This window comes from Podarcis pityusensis (assembly GCF_964106645.2).
Source record: "Podarcis pityusensis genome assembly, chromosome: 2".
Classification (NCBI taxonomy): Eukaryota; Metazoa; Chordata; class Lepidosauria; order Squamata; family Lacertidae; genus Podarcis; species Podarcis pityusensis.
The window spans coordinates 70,101,441-70,120,584 of NC_138029.1; the positions used below are offsets into that span (position 1 = coordinate 70,101,441).

The 19,144-nt window shown below is 47.1% G+C and overlaps 2 protein-coding genes and 1 long non-coding RNA gene across 6 annotated transcripts in view; 2 read left to right on the forward strand and 1 right to left on the reverse strand.

The window, feature by feature from the left end:
- FAM193B (family with sequence similarity 193 member B) overlaps positions 1-1,342 on the forward strand; it is a 31,889-nt gene extending 30,547 nt beyond the window's left edge. For all 3 annotated transcript variants that reach the window (XM_080987959.1, XM_080987960.1, XM_080987961.1), the window contains one exon: positions 922-1,342. In XM_080987959.1, coding sequence (XP_080844085.1) covers positions 922-1,018 — 97 coding nt within the window. In that variant the 3' untranslated portion in view covers positions 1,019-1,342. The remainder of the gene's footprint in view (positions 1-921) is intronic.
- LOC308467724 lies at positions 1,307-7,137 on the reverse strand. Of its 2 annotated transcripts, XR_013981265.1 has the most exons (3): positions 6,948-7,137; positions 5,219-5,317; positions 1,307-1,995 (listed from the first exon to the last, which is right to left on the reverse strand). It is a non-coding gene; the product is annotated as an uncharacterized lncRNA (long non-coding RNA). The 2 variants fall into 2 exon arrangements; XR_013981266.1 differs by having other exon boundaries at positions 5,219-7,137.
- A 150-nt stretch (positions 7,138-7,287) lies between these two features.
- DDX41 (DEAD-box helicase 41) lies at positions 7,288-19,131 on the forward strand. The gene is made up of 17 exons (XM_080988391.1): positions 7,288-7,429; positions 7,583-7,696; positions 8,325-8,484; positions 8,574-8,648; positions 8,919-8,979; positions 10,763-10,899; positions 11,631-11,703; positions 13,018-13,171; positions 13,336-13,472; positions 14,129-14,291; positions 15,461-15,592; positions 15,948-16,019; positions 16,260-16,356; positions 17,214-17,363; positions 17,656-17,727; positions 18,081-18,191; positions 18,689-19,131. The coding sequence occupies exons 1-17, from the start codon at positions 7,406-7,408 to the stop codon at positions 18,823-18,825; spliced, it is 1,869 nt and encodes a 622-aa protein (XP_080844517.1). The 5' UTR covers positions 7,288-7,405; the 3' UTR covers positions 18,826-19,131.
- The last annotated feature ends 13 nt before the right edge of the window (positions 19,132-19,144 follow it).

Genomic DNA, 19,144 nt, shown 5'->3' on the forward strand with positions numbered 1-19,144 from the left:
TTGGTCCCGATTAACTGTGGAGTCCTGGGATCAGGGCCTTGCAGACGAGAAATAAATCAATGCCATACATCAGGGATGTGGAACCTTGGGTCTGGGAACTAAATGCAGATACTCCCTTGGGGTACTCGCCAGACCACACACACCCTCTCCCGGGGCAACATCCCTCCCTGCTCCCTCCCTGAGTGTTTTTGCCTTACTGGAATGTACCTTGAACATTGATAGAATACAAGTGTCATGTAGCAGCAGTCTTCAAGCACCACCTTCTGTCAGAGAGAGCCATCAAAGCATGATAGTCCAGGAAAATCTGAAAATGTGGTTCTGCCCACCAGCTCAAGCCCAGAAGGAGGAGATTGAAAACTGGCTGCTGCCTGGGAAAAGCATCTTAGGTCCAGAGAGGATTTCTTCAGGAGTGGTCCCCCATTTCCTTTCTTCAAGGAGACCAGAGTCACATCTTCTCTGAGCCAAAGTTGTTCATTCCTCTTTGGCTAAAAGGAATCACCAAATTCGCCCATACCCTTTTTGATGAGCTACCTGCCCTATAGTCCCTAAAAATATTGGCTTCTGTGCTGCAACAGCACACACTACATATCTTCTTCCTCAGCTTTGTCCAGCATCCCTGCCTATGTTGCCTGTCTCTGCCAGTAGGACCTAGCCCATCGTTGTGTTGTCCTGCAACATATTTTCCAAAGTATTTTCATCACAGAAGTGGTGCCGCCTGGTGCCATTGTGCTGTTAACCCTTTGCCCCTTAAAATCATTAGGATGTTTGTGGACATTCCTTGTTGAAGAATCTGAGCAACTCCATGAGGGAGTAAGGGGAAGTTCACAGGAGACAGGCAGCTATATTATATGTGTGAATAAAACAAGGATCCCGCAGCCCCGTCATTTCCTCACACTAGTTGTTGATTTTCTGTACTTGCAGGTTTTGCCTGGACTCAGCCAAGCAGACCCGGCAGAAAGTGGCTGTGAACTGGACCAATTTCACCCTGAAGAAAACCACTTCGAGTGCAGCTCAGTGAGGTGTGCGGTGCACCCCTGGTATATGTGCAGGGCCCCACACCTCGCCTTCCCTCCCCCAAACCCATAGACAGACACTTGGCCTCACCAACCCTTGCTCTTCCCCCCTCTCCCCTCCCCCTGGGGCTCCTATTCCTAGCCTATAGGCAAGGCCTGGACAGCCCTTGCGTCCCTCACCTCGTAAGTGTTCGACGTTCGGGGAGATGCTGACTGAGCCGCCCCAAGCCCAGGGGCAGTCTTGATCGGCCAAGGCCCAGCGTGGCACAGGGACCAGGCTGCACCCAATAAAGGACTTTTTAATTTTTTATTTTATTTAAAAAACCCAACTTTTCTGTTGTTTGTTCTGGCTTTTCTGGTCCCTAGGGGAGGTGGGCAGGGCTCCCTTGGTGGTGGTGGGCGACCGCAGTAACCCAGCTACACTTGGCATAGAACCTCTTCCCTTGAGCGCTCAAATTGCACTCACGGCTGGTTCACATCAGGGCACCCGGCGCACATGGAGCAGTCCTAGGGGTCTCAGTCTCCACTCTGAGAACCCTGCCATCTCCTTGCACGGTTTACAGTGGCAGAGCTTATTGGTGGAAGACGCAGCTCTCTTCAGTCTCCTGGAAACTGCACGGGTCATTCAATCCTTGGCTGTGCTACCCCACTTCTCAGGGAATGTTCTCTCGGCCGAAATGCCATCCTGCGGCAACATTGTCTTAAGGAGCCTGCGGTCAGTGGAAAGGCCGCCATGCCTTCTCAAGCAGGCAGCCTCTGCCACAGGGACAGCCAGCATTTTCCTTTGCTTTCATAACAGTTGAGTTCAAGTCCAAGAATGGTAGATGTGCTCTGTGGGAGCTTATGGCCCTTCAGCTTCCCTGTGCAGATATCACTTCCATGTAGGTGGCTCCATCGACACCGACCATGTATGACGAGCGCACTCCTGCCTGTTTCACCGTGATTGCTCCCAGCAGGACACCCCCAGTTTGGCTGCAGGCTCCTGCAACAAAATAAACATGTTTGTGCTCCTCACACATGGCCACGGATGTGTTATTTCCTACAGGGAAGTGATATCCACATGGGAAAGTCCTCTTGTGCAAAACAGCCATTGTTGCAAATAACGCTGCACGTTGGCTCTCGCATCAGGTGGGGAGCATGACTCCATTCGTCCTCCTCCACCAAAAGCCTACTACTTTGGACTGCTCCTGTTTCTGATTACCTCTCAGCAGACTTAAGCCCTGCCCATAAGGCCCTGTTTATTTCCCCCACTAGAGTGATGCGCCCCATCAGCCCTGATGATGGTGGGGAGTGACAGCCCTGTCATTTCTAAATATCTGTGACTTCATAGCAAGTTGGTTGTGCTAGTAGAGGTGCACTCTTACGATCCCACAGTTGCTCAACAAAGCCCTAGGACTGTTCTGGTGCTGGTAAAAGGACCGTAATAATCACAACCCATCTGAAGAAATTGTCTGTGGAAAACCATCATTCCATTTCAGGATGAGCAGAGCTATGGCCGTAGTCAGTGGTTGGCTGTTCCTCGCTAAAGGAGAAACTGCCCCATTGCCATTGAGCCCGTTGAGTCTGATTTGCACCTTTCCCCTGACAACCAAGGCAAACGTCAGATTGCTGCTTGAACTCTACTGGCCTTAGCTGTGCCCTTGAATTTTACTCTGTCAGCCATTGATTCTGATCTCCCCAGTAGCCCAGTTGGGATGGTCATCTTCCCTCAAGTGATGCTGACCATCCTGCCAGGCCAACCAGAGTGTTTGCACTTCACTTCCTGTTGCCTCAGCTAAATCTTGCCTGCACACATCCCTGTTCATTTGTCACATGCACAACAAACCTAACTGCAGCAGCAACTGAGCCCTGGTGGGTCTCTGACCCCAATTTCTGGTGCTACCCAGGCTCTCCCTACTTTTGAGGGTGGTGCCCAACTGACATCTCAGAGGGATTGGACCATACCATGCCACAGACCACAGGCAGATCAACCTTTTGGGGTTTTTATTAAATTATTTACTTTTTGATACTGTGAAATCTTTCGTGCTGAAAGATAAACTGACATTTGGACACAGAGTGGCTATGTGTGCTGTGTAATTGCTGCCTATGGCTAGCACTGGGGTCTCACCTCTGGCTTGAAACTTATTTGAATCCAGAGTAGCTGCTGGTACCAAAAGTCAACATGGGCCACAACGCTTGCAATCCCCCTGGGTACTTGATCCAAATTGCCCACCTCCATAAATTTCCACCCCATCTTCATTTTGTCAGGAACATGTATCTGCACTGCTGAAACATGGTGGGCACCTTACAGCCTGTACTCCAACTCTAAATGCACATCAGGATTAAATCCTGTTGGTTTCTAGGCATGGCACAGAGGGGCCTCTTTCATCTTTGATTCTTGTTTACTTCAGCCAGCTGTATAATAGGAAATTATTTGTAGCATTTTTCTGGAAGGCAGGCTTAATGCATTCATCCTTACGATGCCTGGTAAAGCAAGTCATTCTGCCCATCAGTCCTACTAAAGAACTGAACAAACTGATTTAACTTGTCTAAGGCCACCTACTAGGTACATTGCTATCTTGAGCTGGAGGGCAGGTCTCCCAGTACAATGTTACTAAGACTGTGTTAACGCTGTTGAGTGGGGAGTGATGGGTGGAAGGAAATAGGCACATTCCTCAGCACATTGACTGCCTTAAACCATGCAGGATGACAACAGAAGCCAGAATCCCCTTGGATTACCTTCTCTACCCATATGGAAGATATCCGTGATTGGGAGACACTGGCCCTGCAGATACGTGTTGCTTTCAACTCCCATCATCCCTGATTACTGACCATGTTGACTAGGGCTGATGGGAGTTGTGGCCCAACATAATTTGGAGGGCTACCGGTTTCCAAGCTGTAAATGATCTCTACTAGCTCCTTCCCTATTATAAGATCTGGTAGATGCTAGCAGTGGTATTGGTAGTTAAGCAAACTGATATTTGCCTCAGGTTGCCTAGGCTTGAGTGATAGTGATTCACCATGCCATAGCGTTGAACAGGGGAAATTATCAGTAGCTGACTAATGGCTACTAGCCATGGTGACTATGCTCTGCCTCTATGGATGGAGGCAAGAATGCTTCTGAATACCAGTTGTGAGAAACCACAAGGGAGAAGAGTGCTGTTGTGCTTGGGTCCACCTGGAGTTTCTCACGGGTATTTGGTTGGCCACTGTGAGAACAGGATGCTAATGGGCCATTGGCCTGATTCAGCTGGCTCTTCTTTTCTCTGAGGAAAGTATGTACTGATATATTTTGCATTCTTTTAGTCCAACCCTTTTATCTAAATGCTTATCGTGCTTGGATTCCTCCCCCCCCCCCCCCCAACACCAGTGATGTGAGGACTGGAGGAGAGAAGTGAGTTAAGGAAACACAGCTGGAGCAATGAGAGATAAATTGGCAGAAGAATTAACTTGCTATTTTAAGCCAAACATGCATCAATTCAATAGCATTATCTGTCCAACAGCAGCCAGTCAGATGCCTCTGGGAAGCAACAAGTGGGGCATGAAAACAACAGCTGTACATTGTTTTCTGAAAGTTTATTGCCCCTGAAAATCAGTAGTCTATTCTCTCTTACTTCGTCTAATCTTTTTTTAGGCTATCTAAACCAAGGTGAAGAGAATCCTATATTAATTCTACATTATGTGAAACTTCCTTTCATCTTTCCTGAATAGTCAGTTTCACTGTGTGACCTCTGCAACTAGTTTTGTAGGAGAAGGTAGAGAATTATCGCTACTCTTTCAGTGCCACTCACAGTCTTCTAAGCTTCTATTGTCACACCCCAGTTCTTTTTTCTGAACTAAAAAAAAATGCAGTCACCTTGCCTTACCACATTTTTAAGGTGCTCCAACACTTTTCGTATCAGTTGTACAAGGGGCTAGATTCAACTAGTGCTAGCAGGAGCCAGTGCAATAGGGCTTTCCTACTTTTGCCCACAAATCGGCTCTGGGGGATCAGGAGAATCCCCAAAACAAGGGAAGGAGAGAGTGTTCCATCTTGCAAGCGGAAATGCTTGAGCTGACAGAAGAACCATGTTAGCATGACATTGAATTCCACCCATTCAGCGAGTCTGGTGAGCTAGTCACAGTCTCCGGGGGAGTATACCAAGTATACCACTCTGAATAACTTACAGTGCAGTCCTATGCACATTTACTAATAGGTTCTCTTGTACCAAGTGGGGCTCACTCACTAGCAAGTCTGTTTCGAACGGCAGCTGCAAATCCTAGATCAAGGTCTCCAAAACTTCCTCACCGGTCACAAGCATATTTCTGGACCTGATGGCACAACCCTGAAACAGGATGGTACAGAAGGAGTTGATATATACCAGGTCAGGCTATCTGTGCTTCTAGTTCAGTATTGTCGTACAGTATTTGGAATGGCAGTGGCTCCCCAGTATCTCAGGCAGAAGTGCTTCATATTACCTGCTACCTCAAAACTGTAGGTGCCAGAGTTTAAACACAGGACCTTCTGCGTGCAAACAATGTTTTCTGCTGCTAAGCTGTGGTTCTCCCCACACCCCAACCATCCATCTGCTGTGTATTTATTTTTTTAAAAGGGACAATGCCAGAATGAGTTAAATAATGGAATTGAGCTGCATTCCCAATAATCTTTTACATTAGTGGCTAATGTAATTTACCATGTGTCATCCACAATTATTTCCCCTCAAAGTAATTCAGAAAACCCATGCCAATTTTGCACGCCTTTGATTTTGCTGACATATCAATACATGCACCTACTTGAATCTATTTTTGTCTCTAGTCAATCTATGTAAGATACAACATTGCTGAATAAGGTATTTCATGTACAAATACAGACTGATAAAATCAACCTGAGATTCAGGAGTCACACGAAAGACATCTCAATATTTTTTATTTGTGTGCTAACATATACAAGCACTCGTTTCAGTCTCATAAAATCAGGTGTTGAACACCAGAGAGCGGGGAAACTGATCTATTTGCTGCCCTGTTTAAATCTACAGTGATAATTTATTCAGTCCTCAGTTACACAGAATTGGACCATTTTTTTATTTTACTTCTTATCCTTTTGAAAATATTTTATGATATTTTAATGTTGTAGATTAGAAACTCCATTCCATTTTGCACTGTTACTGCACAACTGTGCTTGAAAAAATCACCATCAGGAGATGTGATACCGGCACTGGAATGCCTTTTTTTTTTAATTAAAGCATTTCTATGCTGCTGTTTAGCTTAAAGGGACACCAGAGTAGCTTACAAAAATCAATGGTAAAAATATGTGACATAAACACCATGGAGATAAGGAAGTGGTAGTAAGTCAGCGGCGCAAACACCTTCACAGTAACAGCGATAAATACGATGGTACATGCTCAATGGAAAGAGAAGGCACTCTGCACACGCTTAAGAGCAAACGACATTTACAGGAAAGACGCGTTGCTCTGTCCAGCGTCAGCTCTCTAAGGCAATACCAGGACATGAAAACGGGCAGCTGCGTCTCAAAACTACAGTCTAGTAATCTCCAACAATGGCTCCCCTAAAACGCTGTCGCGGTCTTGGTGTACTAACAGCACTGCGAACCTATGGGATAGGGTAAAAGTCCAAGTCGTTTTAGCAGGAATTTCACCGATAATCACCCAGAATAAACAATTTATCTGAGGGGCGATTGTATGGGGGGCGGGGGGAGATCCCAGTAACCCGAAATCCTAAATGAATGCGATGAGAATTAAACGATCTCGTAAGGCGACTCCCACCCAAGTCAACCCCTCCTTCGACCCCCTTCCCAGCTGCTTCGACTCTGGTCCCTCCCATCACAATCCCCAAACATGCTTCGCGGCACGCTCCTCCGCTCGCCCCCGGCCAGTTCCAGGAAAGGCGGGCGACTCCTCGCTCAGCTTCCGTAGGAAACGGAAACGAAATGAGGAGGAGCATCAGCATCAGCAGCACCTTTCTCCTCCTCCTCCTCCCGTTATGTACGGAGCACGTAAAGCTCGTGAGCATCCCTAGCGATGCTCTGCACGCCTCCTCCGAAGGAAGCCTCCCCGCTAACCCGGACGGAGCTTGTCCGCTGCTGGCGCGGTGGGCTTTGGGAACGCAGAAAAACTGCCCCGCTCGTTTTTCCCACCAAACAAACGACCAAGCAGGGAAACCCGAGTCAATTTTGTTTCATCAGGGACACCGTCGTCGCACCGCCCTGCGAGGCGCGGGCGTCTAGAGCGCTTTCCCCCGCCTAGTTTGTCCCTCGGCGCCTCCCGTCTTGCGCACGTCCTTCCCGAGGCCGTGCGGGGGTGCAGTTGCTTAGCGACGCAGGCCCTTGCGCGCACGTGTCCCTAGCGCCGGTTCCTATTGGCTCTGCGCGTGTTGTCGTGCGGGAAGAGTCGGCGTGAGGGGACTGCGCTGAGAACATGGAGGCCGGAAGCGGCAGGAAGGTAACGAAAAAAAGACTTGCGGCAGGTGCCTCCCCCCCCGTCCCCTCCCCGAGACACCAAAGGCGGGGAATCCCCCCCCACGCCATTCCAACACCCCCCCGCGGTGGGACGGGAGCTTCTGCTCTTCTGAGTCGGATCTCTTGATTCCCGCAGAGGCAGCGCGAAGCGGAGTCGGAGGCGTCGGGCCAGTCCAGCGGAGGAGAGGAGGACGCCGAAGACGACGACTATGTGCCCTACGTGCCCGTCAAGCAGCGCAAGCAGCAGATGGTAAAGAGGGACGGGGTCGGGGGAGGGGAGAAGGAGGAAGAGAGAGAGGGTGTTACCCTCCACCCCCATTACCCATTGCCCGCCCGCCCGCTGCGCTCCTGTGCCCACCCGGCCTGCAGCCAGGTCATGCGCGCGGTTTACTGGAGAAGAAAGTCTCACTTGAGTTTGTTCGGGTAACTTTTAAGGATCGCAGGCTGAGCAGCTCCTCCCTGTGTCCCGTTTTCTGTTTTGACTGACCCCGATCTTCGAACTGGTCTCTTAACAGCTGGTTTCCAGAAAGAAAGGAGGGATGCCACGGATCGGAACCATCTTTGCTATGCAAAGGCTGGAATCTTACTGTTAATACTTTTACTTATTTATTTGGCCAGTAGTCTTAAAATCCACATTCACAAGTCAGGGATCTCAAAATTAGCATGGAAATGGGTTATGAGTGGGAGATGTCTAGGTACATGGAGAAGGTGGGGTGGGGTGGTCCACTTTTTAATTTTTTTCTTTACTGAGGTTTGTAAGTCTTGAGGAGAGTTCTGAAGAGGATGTAAGAGGATTATATCTGAGGACTTGCAGCTAAGGCCTTGAATCCAGTGGGTCATTCTAAGCTCCTAACTCTACCACTTTTCTATATATTCAGCTGCAAAAGTTGCTTCAGATGCGCCGCAAGGGGGCGTTGGAGGAGGAACAAAGGGACAGTGGCAGTGAATATCATGGCGATGAAGATGACATTCCTCTGGGTCCACAGTCCAACGTCAGCCTCCTTGACCAGCACCAACACCTCAAAGAGAAAGCAGAAGGTAGAGTCGGCATGTTCTGATGGATCTGTAGTTAGGGAGGGGATGCTAGACTAAAGGGATATAATTGACGACTTTGTTTTTCTTCCCAGCACGTAAAGAGTCGGCTAAAGAGAAGCAACTGAAGGAGGAAGAGAAGATCCTGGAGAGTGTGGCAGAAGGACGAGGTGAGTGCCAGGGAATATTTTCCCACTGATCTTTACAGTTCATTGATACTGGACAGAAGTGATGGTGATGTGGAGGAAGATTAAAGTGTTTCACCTGGGAATCCACAGTTAACCCCATTGCCTCCCATCAGTTGCTGCAATCATAAATAAAGCCAATGTGACAGAGCAATCCCCTATAGATCCTTTTCTTTGCTCTCCATTTTGCTCTGATGATGAGACCACCTCGTCCTTGACTTTGGGCTTACTCATTGTTTTCTTTCTCTCATGCAGCTCTGATGTCTGTGAAGGAAATGGCAAAGGGCATTACATATGATGATCCCATTAAAACCAGGTATGTTTTGCAGGCCATTCGTACAATTTAAATGATGCTGTGGGTAATATTAGACCCTTCCGGAAACATGGGATCTTGCTAGGATTTTCAAGAAAGTTATCAAGATGTGGAGTCACTTGTTTGCTGGGAAGCACTACCAAGGGTATTTATTATTATTATTTTATTCGATTTATTTACCGCCCTTTATTGAAAGACTTCAGAGCGGTGTACAACATTAATGTCCTCCAAATGTTTTTGGACGACAACTACCATCCTTGACCACTGGCCATGGTGGCTGAGACAGATGACAATTGTAGTCCAATGTGCTGCCCTCCATATGTTGTTGGACTGTCTACATTGCAGATATTGGTGTTGGTGTGCAATTTTTTAAACTTAGTTCAACTGGGAGTAGCTCTTGACTGTTACACCATTCATAACATAGACTGCAGCAGACATGATATTCACACTGAAGGAGAAAGTAGAGGCTAAGACAAGCAATTGCTGTCTGAAAAGCTAGGGATAGGGAAACCTCTGGTTTGCCATATGTTGTTAGACTCCAACTCCCATTATCCCTGGCCATTGGCCACACTAGCTGGAGCTGCTAGGAGTAATGATATTTGGAGGCCCACAGGTTCTCCTGCACTAAATAAGCCTCTGAAGCATGTTGCTTACGAACAACTTAATATTTGCTTCACAATATGATTACATTTGCAATAGGATAATAAGAATTGGAAAAAAAACTCCTTTCTATTCCCTGAAAGACTCAAAAGCAGGTTCACTTCATAGCTCTGAGCATGAGGAAGAATGAAAAATAAATGGCAATAAATTGTCACTGCATTCCAGATCTTGCAGCCATAACTTAAAAAAAATTATCTGAGAAAAGCCAAATCAGGTCTAAAATGATATTAAGTAAGGGAAGATGCAACTAGGGGGAAATGCTGATTGGAGGATTTTACATTCTGATCATAGAAGGGAAAACACTCATATCCTAGTTTTTGTCAGCATTGCATTGATATATTTTATTTGCCATCTGGAGGCTGGCATTTCCAGAAAGGCTAACTTTCTAGTGTTGAAAGTAAATAGGTATTGTCTAGGAATACCTATTTACTTTGTAGCTGTTTTATATTCTAGAAACAAAGGAACTAGACACACACACACACACATATACGTGTATATATATATATATACACATATACATATATATATATATATATATATATATATATATATGAAAAGGTATGAATTTACACTGTGTGCAGTCCTTCCCATTACAAGTAGAATATGAAGTGGCTAAGATTTTCTGAAGGGAAAGGGGCTTAGCTTCTGCATTTATATTAGAAAGTTACAAGGTACAAGAATCATTACTTTAAAAAGGCTGTGAGTCTTTCATACTGCTTGAGCAGCTGATCTATATTTTGTTATATTGACATGGATAAGTATTCAAACAATGTCCAGCCTCGAGTAAAATGGGACACTTTTGACAATGTAACAATCAATAAATAATGCCACTGCTTCTCTGGGTAGCACGTCTTGTACTTTATTTTGTAACTGCCAAGCAGGAAGGCAGATTCATTCTGGAGCTGAGCTGTGCTAATGGACTTACTAATTTCCTCCTTTGTGAAAAGCCCATGCAGCCTCAGTACTGTTGTCAGAATCATGATCACTTTTTGGAAAGTCCTGTTGAGGGTTCAGCACAGACATAGTTATCTCTGGCTGTATTTTATTTATTATTCCATTTCAGTATGAGTGCCCTGCATCTTGTATTCTTGTTCCCTGCTGAAATTTCAGTGTGTTCTTTCGCCAGCTGGAAGGCTCCTCGGTACATCCTCACTATGTCAGAGGCCCGACACGACCGTGTGCGTAAGAAGTATCATATCCTCGTGGAGGGGGAAGGCATTCCACCACCTATCAAAAGCTTCAAAGAGATGAAGTTCCCACCAGGTAAGTGACTAAGGTGGTGATTGAAAAAACAAGGAAACCGTTTCTGAGGAGCATAGTTTCACATGGGGGAGTTAAAAGGATTGACTGTCCTTTGAATTTAGTGGTCAGGGCTCTGAGCTGTCCCGCTGATCTCTTTACCCAGCTGAGATATTCTAAGGCAAGGATGGGGAGCCTGTTACCCTTTTGATGTTTCCCACCAGCAACACTTATCTTGGTCTGTAGTCAGGGATGCTGGGAGTTTTATACTTCTGCAGTACCACAGTTTCCCCATCCCTACTCTTAAGGGCCGCTTCTCATGCTACCTTTTATTCTTGGATGCACAAAGCAAAATCCAAAATATGCTCATGTCATTTCAAAAATTCATGATAAAGGCAGGCATATACTTGCATTTGGCCAGAAGGATCTACTAATATGTGCACGTAATTTACATTTGACACTATCTGTGTGAATGTATGTTCTGAGATACATAGGTAATAAAAGTAAGCATCACATTCTTGTTCTACAGGTATGATAGGAGATATTTCTGTTTTCTTGTCATCCTGGATAGCTCATTTGGTTAGAATGTGGTGCTGATAATGCCAAGGTTGCAGGTTCTTTCCCTGTATTCCCATACATATTCCTGTTGCATATTCCTGCATTGCAGGGGGTTAGACGAGATGATCCTCAGGGTCCCTTCCAACTCTACAATTCTATGTTTCCTTAGCTTAACATGTGTCCAATTCTTTCTACAGGAATCCTGCGAGGTCTGAAGAAGAAGGGGATCCAGCAACCAACCCCCATCCAGATACAGGGTATTCCCACCATGTGAGTGTTGTTGGAGGTGTTTAAGCAGAAGCTCGATATGCATCTATCAGGGGTTCTCTTGTTGGCTCCTGCTGTGTAGAGATCTTTCATGGTGCAGCGGTTGGATTGGCTGACCTTCAAGGTCCCTACCAACTTTATGATTCTAGATTTGCACAGTATTTTGGGTGCATATTTTCAGTTTTATAGGAATTCACTATATACTGAGCAGTAGTGACTGGTACCCATTGGGACTGGCAGGGCGGAAGGAAATGAAGTCCGTGTCACCAGAGCCAATGACAGGCAGAGCCAACACATTTCTAGGTCTGCCCCCAGTCTCCCTTCTCAGATATATAACGGCAACACTGTCAAAGGCACTGCCCAGCCAAGGAATCCACACAGCAGATAGTTAACTCTTTATTGTCAAAGATAGCACTTACAGTCGCTTCTACAGCTCTGGATATCTACACACACCAGTCTAATAGCTAGGCAACTATTCCCTGGTCCACGCAGTTGCAGCAGCGGGGGGCCACTCACCCTCTACCAGTTTATGCAACTTTCCCCGACAGAGGCTGCATACACACAGCCTGAGACTGTGCTTGGGTGGAAACTTCCCCTGCTCATCCCTTTTCAATCCCCTCCTGGTTCTGGGAGACAGTGGTGCAGGGGAGGGTGGGGGAAGCACCTGGTCCCTCACTTGCCTAACCTGCCTCTTCCTCCTCATCTCCAGACCCACCTTGTGCTCCACTCTCCAGCTCTGAAGCTTTCCCTGTTTCTGATTTTTGCCTTTTGGCTGGTACAAGTCCCCACAAACCACTGCTCCCCTCTCCCAAGTCAGACTCCAGCCCCTCTGCTCTGGTGCACACTTGTCAGCAGCCTGCCAATCCTTGACAGACACTAAGGAGGGAGGGAGCTGAGTGCTGGTGCCCCTCTCTGGGCAGCTTATATGTAAAAAGGTGGGCAAGTGGGGTTGGTGGGGCAATGCCCCATTTGCCCTAATAGACAATCTACTGATACTGAGGAATGTACATCCTGAGTAAAAGCTGGTACCGAGGACCATAGTTGTTCATACATTTCCAGCCTTTTCTTTCTTACTATGAAGGCTAGAAATATGCTTTCTCTCAAACAAAGGCTGTACATCTTTGCGTGTTGTCATAGTTCATAGCCACTGAGTTCCCTTCTGGATGGATGCACTATTTAAGCACCTAAAAAGCAGCAGTTTGTTACCTGCAGTGATGGAGAGTCTCCTCCACACCCATCCTATTTCCTTCCTACTGTAGCCCTAACTCCTTCCAGCCTAAACAGGTCCCATTAACTTGCTCCTTTCTGCCCCCATAGCCTTTCCGGCAGAGACATGATTGGCATTGCGTTCACCGGCTCCGGCAAGACACTTGTGTTCACTCTCCCTGTTATCATGTTCTGCCTGGAGCAGGAGAAGAGGCTGCCGTTTTCCAAGAGAGAAGGACCATACGGGCTTATCATCTGCCCCTCAGTAAGTCTTCTGTCATCCACTTAACTGGCCTTGTTCGCTTGCTTGGATATTGGGGGCAGAGGGGAGCAGAAGTGTGTAATGGTTGTAGCAAGAGAGAGAGAGGTGCAAATAGGAAGCACCTGGGGACTGTTAGCTGCTGGCTAATAGGACTTTTGTTTCTGCAGAGGGAATTGGCTCGCCAAACCCATGGTATCCTTGAGTACTACTGCCGCCTGCTGCATGAGGATGGGATGCCTGCCCTGCGCTGTGCCCTTTGCATTGGAGGCATGTCTGTCAAGGAGCAAATGGAGACCATCAAACAGTAAGGCCAACATTGGGGCCAAATAAAGGAGCACTAGAATTGCAGCTAATGCATGTGTCTGTAAAAAAAACAAAGCAGGGCCTCCCCGCTCTTGTCAGTCACCTATATTTTATCCCAGCCTTCTCCAGCCAGGTATCCTATAGATGTTTTGGACCACAACTTCCAGCATCCCTGACCATTAGCTGGGGGTGATGGGAGTTGTAGTCCAAAACACCTGGAGGCAAAAAGGTTGAGGAAGGCTGGTTTATTCCAATCCGTTTGGTATTTGCTGCTGCTTGTTTCAGGACTTTGTTGTTCCATCTTTATTTTAGTCACTAACACTAAAAAAAATGCCTTTTAAAAAACAAAATTGCTCTTACAACCAAACTGACTGTGAATGCACAGCAAACACACATATCTGACTTGCTCTGCTTTACTGCCTTCCTGTTTCTCCTGGGAAAACAGTGAGTCCAACATACAGGCCCTGCTCAGTCTAACCAGTCCTTAAGGCATTTTGAAGTGCTGGGTTTGCAGAGGGAAGGGTTCAAAAGTGTGGAGGCAACGGGACATTGGTCCTTGAAAGGGGAATAGCCATACTCCTACTCCTGAACTCCTTGTTCATGCAGATGCTACCAGAAGAGGGCCTTCTGCAGCTCTGATTCCTTCTCTTCCCACAGCGGTGTGCACATGATGGTGGCAACTCCAGGCCGGCTGATGGATCTCTTGCAGAAGAAGATGGTTAGCTTGGACGTCTGCCGCTACTTGGCACTGGATGAAGCAGACAGGATGATTGACATGGGCTTCGAGGGAGACATCCGCACCATCTTTTCCTACTTCAAGGTACTGGGCGAGACAGACTGTGCTTCTGCCTTTATCTCATTGAATTGGGCAGTTGCGTATTGCCCTCCTCGTGGACTCGTGTGCTTTCTGGAGCCAGAGGCGTGGTTGGTGTGCTCTCAGGTAGCACTCCACTAGTTTACTTGAACTTTCCTCCTTGCTTTGGGCACTGCTGCTTCTGGCAACAGCAGTGTTCTCCCTGTCAAGATGAAAACAGGCAGACTGTTGCTGGGGACAGGACTTAACTGAGCTGGGAGGTTGTTTGGGTTATGCCTTTGAACTTGTTTTCAGAGCCCGTAATCTACCCTGGAGCTTGGAAAGAATAACAAAGAAGAGCATGCCTTTGCCTCTTCCTTGCTGCAAGTTAGCCGCAATTTGGCCTTGTACCTGGAATTGAGGGTGGGGTGGAAGACTCTGAGGTTAGCTTTGTGATTTCTAGTCAGGTTTGACGCCTGGCAAGTTTCTCCTTTGCAGAAATTACCTGCTGTGCAGAGAGCAGCATATGCCCAAATAAACACGTAGGAGTTCACCGTAAGTTATCTTATGAATCCCTCTTTTCTCATCCAAATTCAGCATGTTACTTGTTGCAGTGCAATTGGTTGGACCGATTATATTCAGGATTGTGTGTACTCTGCTGCAAAGTGGCACACCCCTTCTATGTCAAGGAAAGCTGGATCCTGTGATCACTATACATAACATAAATGGAGCAGAGTTTGCATATATTATTTTTGCATAATTTATTATACTTCTGCTGATTATGGGAAGGGGCAAGAAGCTATGCAAGACACTAAAGCCCCTCTTTTGACCACTAGAAATTCTCCTGTCCTGTTCTTTCCCTCCCACCCTTGCCCTCTAGCTTCTGAGACTTTGCCAACCATTGCTTTTGCCTTTCATGTCTGCCTCTGCAGCCCATAAGGGCTAGAAACTTGCCTTTAGAAATGAAAGCTGAGATTCTTAGCTAATTTTTTTGCCCAGTACAAAGCGAGGCCCATATTGAGAATTACATATGTGAACAAGATAGGCCCGCCATCTTACCTTATGCATACAATTTCATTGACCCATTTTTAGTGATCCCAGAGATTGCTTGGAAGTGGAATTCTGGGAGGTGTAGCATAATAAAAAGGGATGTCCCTAGTTGCCCATTTCCCTATCATGACTTTTTCCTGCCTTAGGGCCAGCGACAGACCCTTCTCTTCAGCGCCACCATGCCCAAGAAGATCCAGAACTTTGCCAAGAGTGCCCTTGTGAAGCCCATCACTATCAACGTGGGACGTGCAGGAGCTGCCAGCCTGGATGTTATTCAGGTGCAGTACGGCTCAAAGAGCCTGTCACATCACTCTTTCTGTCCCACCGCAAAGGGAGTACAGATGATGATTTTACTACAGCTCTTTTAAGAGAAGTGTTTAACATTCTCACCTAATTTGTGTGTATTTCTTGCAATGTTATTCAGCAGGTTAGCCTGAGAGGTGATAACCTGGCCGAAATAACGCACTGAGCTTTACAGCTGCCTATGAATTTTAACCTGTGTGTTTTCTGTGTCCAAACACAACACAACACTAGTTCATCTGAGCCCTGATCAGTTGGTCTGTAGCTTCTGCCTTTTCTCACACTGAAAATACTGGCACCGTGTGACCTTTGCCATTTTTCTCTTGTATCTAGGAAGTAGAGTATGTAAAGGAGGAAGCCAAGATGGTCTATCTGCTTGAGTGTCTACAGAAGACACCACCACCTGTGAGTACTTATGCTCAGTCCTGAGTCTGAGTCTCAGTGCTAGTTGCATTAAAGGCAGCATCTGATTTTATTCTGAAGCAGGAAATTCTAGAGAAGTAACCAAGTGCCGTTCCAGAATTTTGTGGGGCATCCTGGTTCTGGAACCAAGGGTGGGAGCCTTGCTTAGCGGGAGGGAGTGAAGCATGTTCTTTGAGAGCCCCCCTTATAGCTTGGCACTTTTGCTCTTTTGTGTGCGTGCAGGTTCTTATTTTTGCTGAGAAGAAAGCAGATGTAGATGCAATCCACGAATACTTGCTACTCAAGGGTGTAGAGGCTGTGGCCATACATGGTGGGAAAGGTCAGTAAGTGTCTTGATTCAAATCCGCTCTTTATCCAAGGGCAGCACGTCCAGGCCGCAGATTTGTAGTCATCTGCTAAGACAGTAGAAGGAATTGAGAATATAACAGAACTATTGGCTTGCCGTGGTTACGCTTTTTTACGTCTGCCTTCCCCTTTCATTAATATATGGAACTGGTCAGTTGAGTGGAAATGTGCCCAATTTCAAACAGACCAAAAGTCTGTGGAATTTGCTTCCATTGGGTGTGAAGTATCAAAAGATCTAGAACAGGCACTCAGAACAATGCCAGAGATACTTATCAGCCCTTTAAAGGTCCTCTGTACTCACGGAAATCATTAAACAACCTTTGGAGCTAGGAAGCTGATGCTTCTAGACAGTGCAGCGTTGGATGAGTAATATGAGAACAGATACAGAATTGAATGTATTGGTGAAAACCTGTGGGCATTGCTGCTGAACATCTCTCCCTTCCAGTGGAGAATTTAGCCCTACATCCTTGGTACAGAAGCATATATTAACACGGTTAAATTTGGGACAAACCCCTTCTTTTGTTTTATTTTTAAACCCACTAAGGAGAAGCCTTCCTGGGGAAACAGCCCCTCCATATCAGCCAGCTTCACGAGTTCCCGCCCTGTCCCTTTCTTGCACATTACAGCTGTCACTCCGAGAGATGAGTGGCTTGTGGAGCTGTTCACTCTGGCACTTCATAGATATGTCTGTGGGGACAATGGTCCTTTTGTCATGGGACTGTGAATAATTCTCGGTAGAGTATTTGAATGGAAACTCTTGTTGTCTTTGGGTTATGGGTGAATGGAAATCTCACTATTGCTGCCTCTAACACCCTCCGTTTCATCTTGCAGACCAAGAGGAACGGACAAAGGCCATTGAGGCCTTCCGGGATGGCAAGAAAGATGTCCTTGTCGCCACTGACGTTGCGTCCAAAGGCTTGGACTTCCCAGCCATCCAGCATGTCATCAACTATGACATGCCCGAGGAGATAGAAAACTATGGTACGAGGAGACAGGCTTGGGATGGCTTTGGCTACCTGGTTGCATCTGTTCATATCCTAGTGAAGAGCTTCTCCTGAGAAGGAGCTCAGGCATGTGGGGAAACCCTTGTAGGTGAACAAAACATAAACAGGTTAGATTTGGCTGACTGTTCTGTACATAGGCTGTGCGTGAGTCCTTGAATGTGCTTGGATAAATCAAGATTGATGCCCCATAGAGAACAGAAATAAAAAAGAGCTAAAAGCTTCTCTCTTAGCTGACTTACACGTTAATATATATGTATGTATTTTTCCAGTTCATCGAATTGGACGTACAGGTCGCTCGGGGAATACTGGCATTGCCACCACCTTCATCAACAAAGCCTGTGGTGAGGAATTGAGAGGGGCTGCTATGGCGGGTAGGGGTGGGAGGTAGACTGCATGGGGGTGTAAAGGGGGTGGAGCTGAGGAGCTGGGTCAGCAGGCCTGAGTCCTAGTAACATAAGGACTTACTGAAGAGCCAGCCAGAGCCATGCTTGTGAGTCACTGCTGAAAATAGAATCCTCCAGGGAGCCAAGACATCACGGGTGGGTGGTTTGGGTCTATTGCGAGTGCCTGCCTTATGGAGACAGCTAGTCACTTCTGCGTGGGCAATCTCCTTTGGCTTCCTGGAATTGAAATCTGTTGCGCTTTCCCAGAGAAGCCGGCCTGTGTCCATTCTAACTTGCTTCTCTGTCCCCAGACGAGTCTGTTCTCATGGACCTGAAGGCGCTGCTGCTGGAGGCCAAGCAGAAGGTGCCACCTGTGCTGCAGGTGTTGCATTGCGGTGACGAATCCATGCTGGATATCGGAGGTAAGCAAATGGGACAAGAGGCAACCATCCTGTCTGAGGCTGTAGAGTCGGCGGGGTTGACTTCACCGGAGAAACAGCTCAGCTATAGCCAGATTGGAGCAATGGTCTCCTGAAAATAAATCAGGTCATGGTTCTTCAAAAGAAGTCCTTATCTGGTCATTAGCCTCAAAAAGGAGAAGAGCAAAGTACCAAACAATAGAACCAGACCATGGACAGGCCTATCCGTTGTTTGTAACGAAAAGCAAAAGGTTCGAAATCAAGTTCCAGGCAACCTGTGATTCTGCAGGTGGTGCTGCACTCCTGGTCCCATTACCTCTGACCATTGGCCATGCTGGCTGGGGCTTATGGGTGTTGGAGTCCAGCAGCACCTGAAGAACCACAGGTTCCCTGGCCCTGGCTGCAACTGAACCTGAGAGTGTTGCTTAGGTCTTTCTGTCTTTCCCCCCTTTTGTGCCCCCATAGAGCTCTGGCTAACGCTGTCCTTTTTTCTCTTCCAGGAGAGAGGGGCTGTGCTTTCTGTGGGGGCTTGGGCCACCGCATCACGGACTGCCCCAAGCTGGAAGCCATGCAGACCAAGCAAGTCAGCAACATTGGGCGCAAGGACTACCTGGCACACAGCTCCATGGACTTCTAGAGATCCTGCCATTGGGCCCAGCAAAGAAATGGACTTTGCTGCTGCTGCTGCTTTGGAAGGGCAGCTCTGCTCAAATCCCGTTCTAGCATACTGTTGCCAGCTGGAGTGGGAAAAAGGCATCACAGTGGACTTTGTGCATTTGGGAAGCCTAGTGCTTCTTTGTCACTGTGGCAGTTGCTGATCCTGCCGTGGGATGAAATGGGAGATGCATATAATAGGATGACTTGTGCTTGTTTGGTGCAGGAGTTTGGTTTGGGCACTGCAGGATGGGAATAGATAGGAGGCGTGTCCTCTCTGTTTTAAGCAGGCTCGACACTTT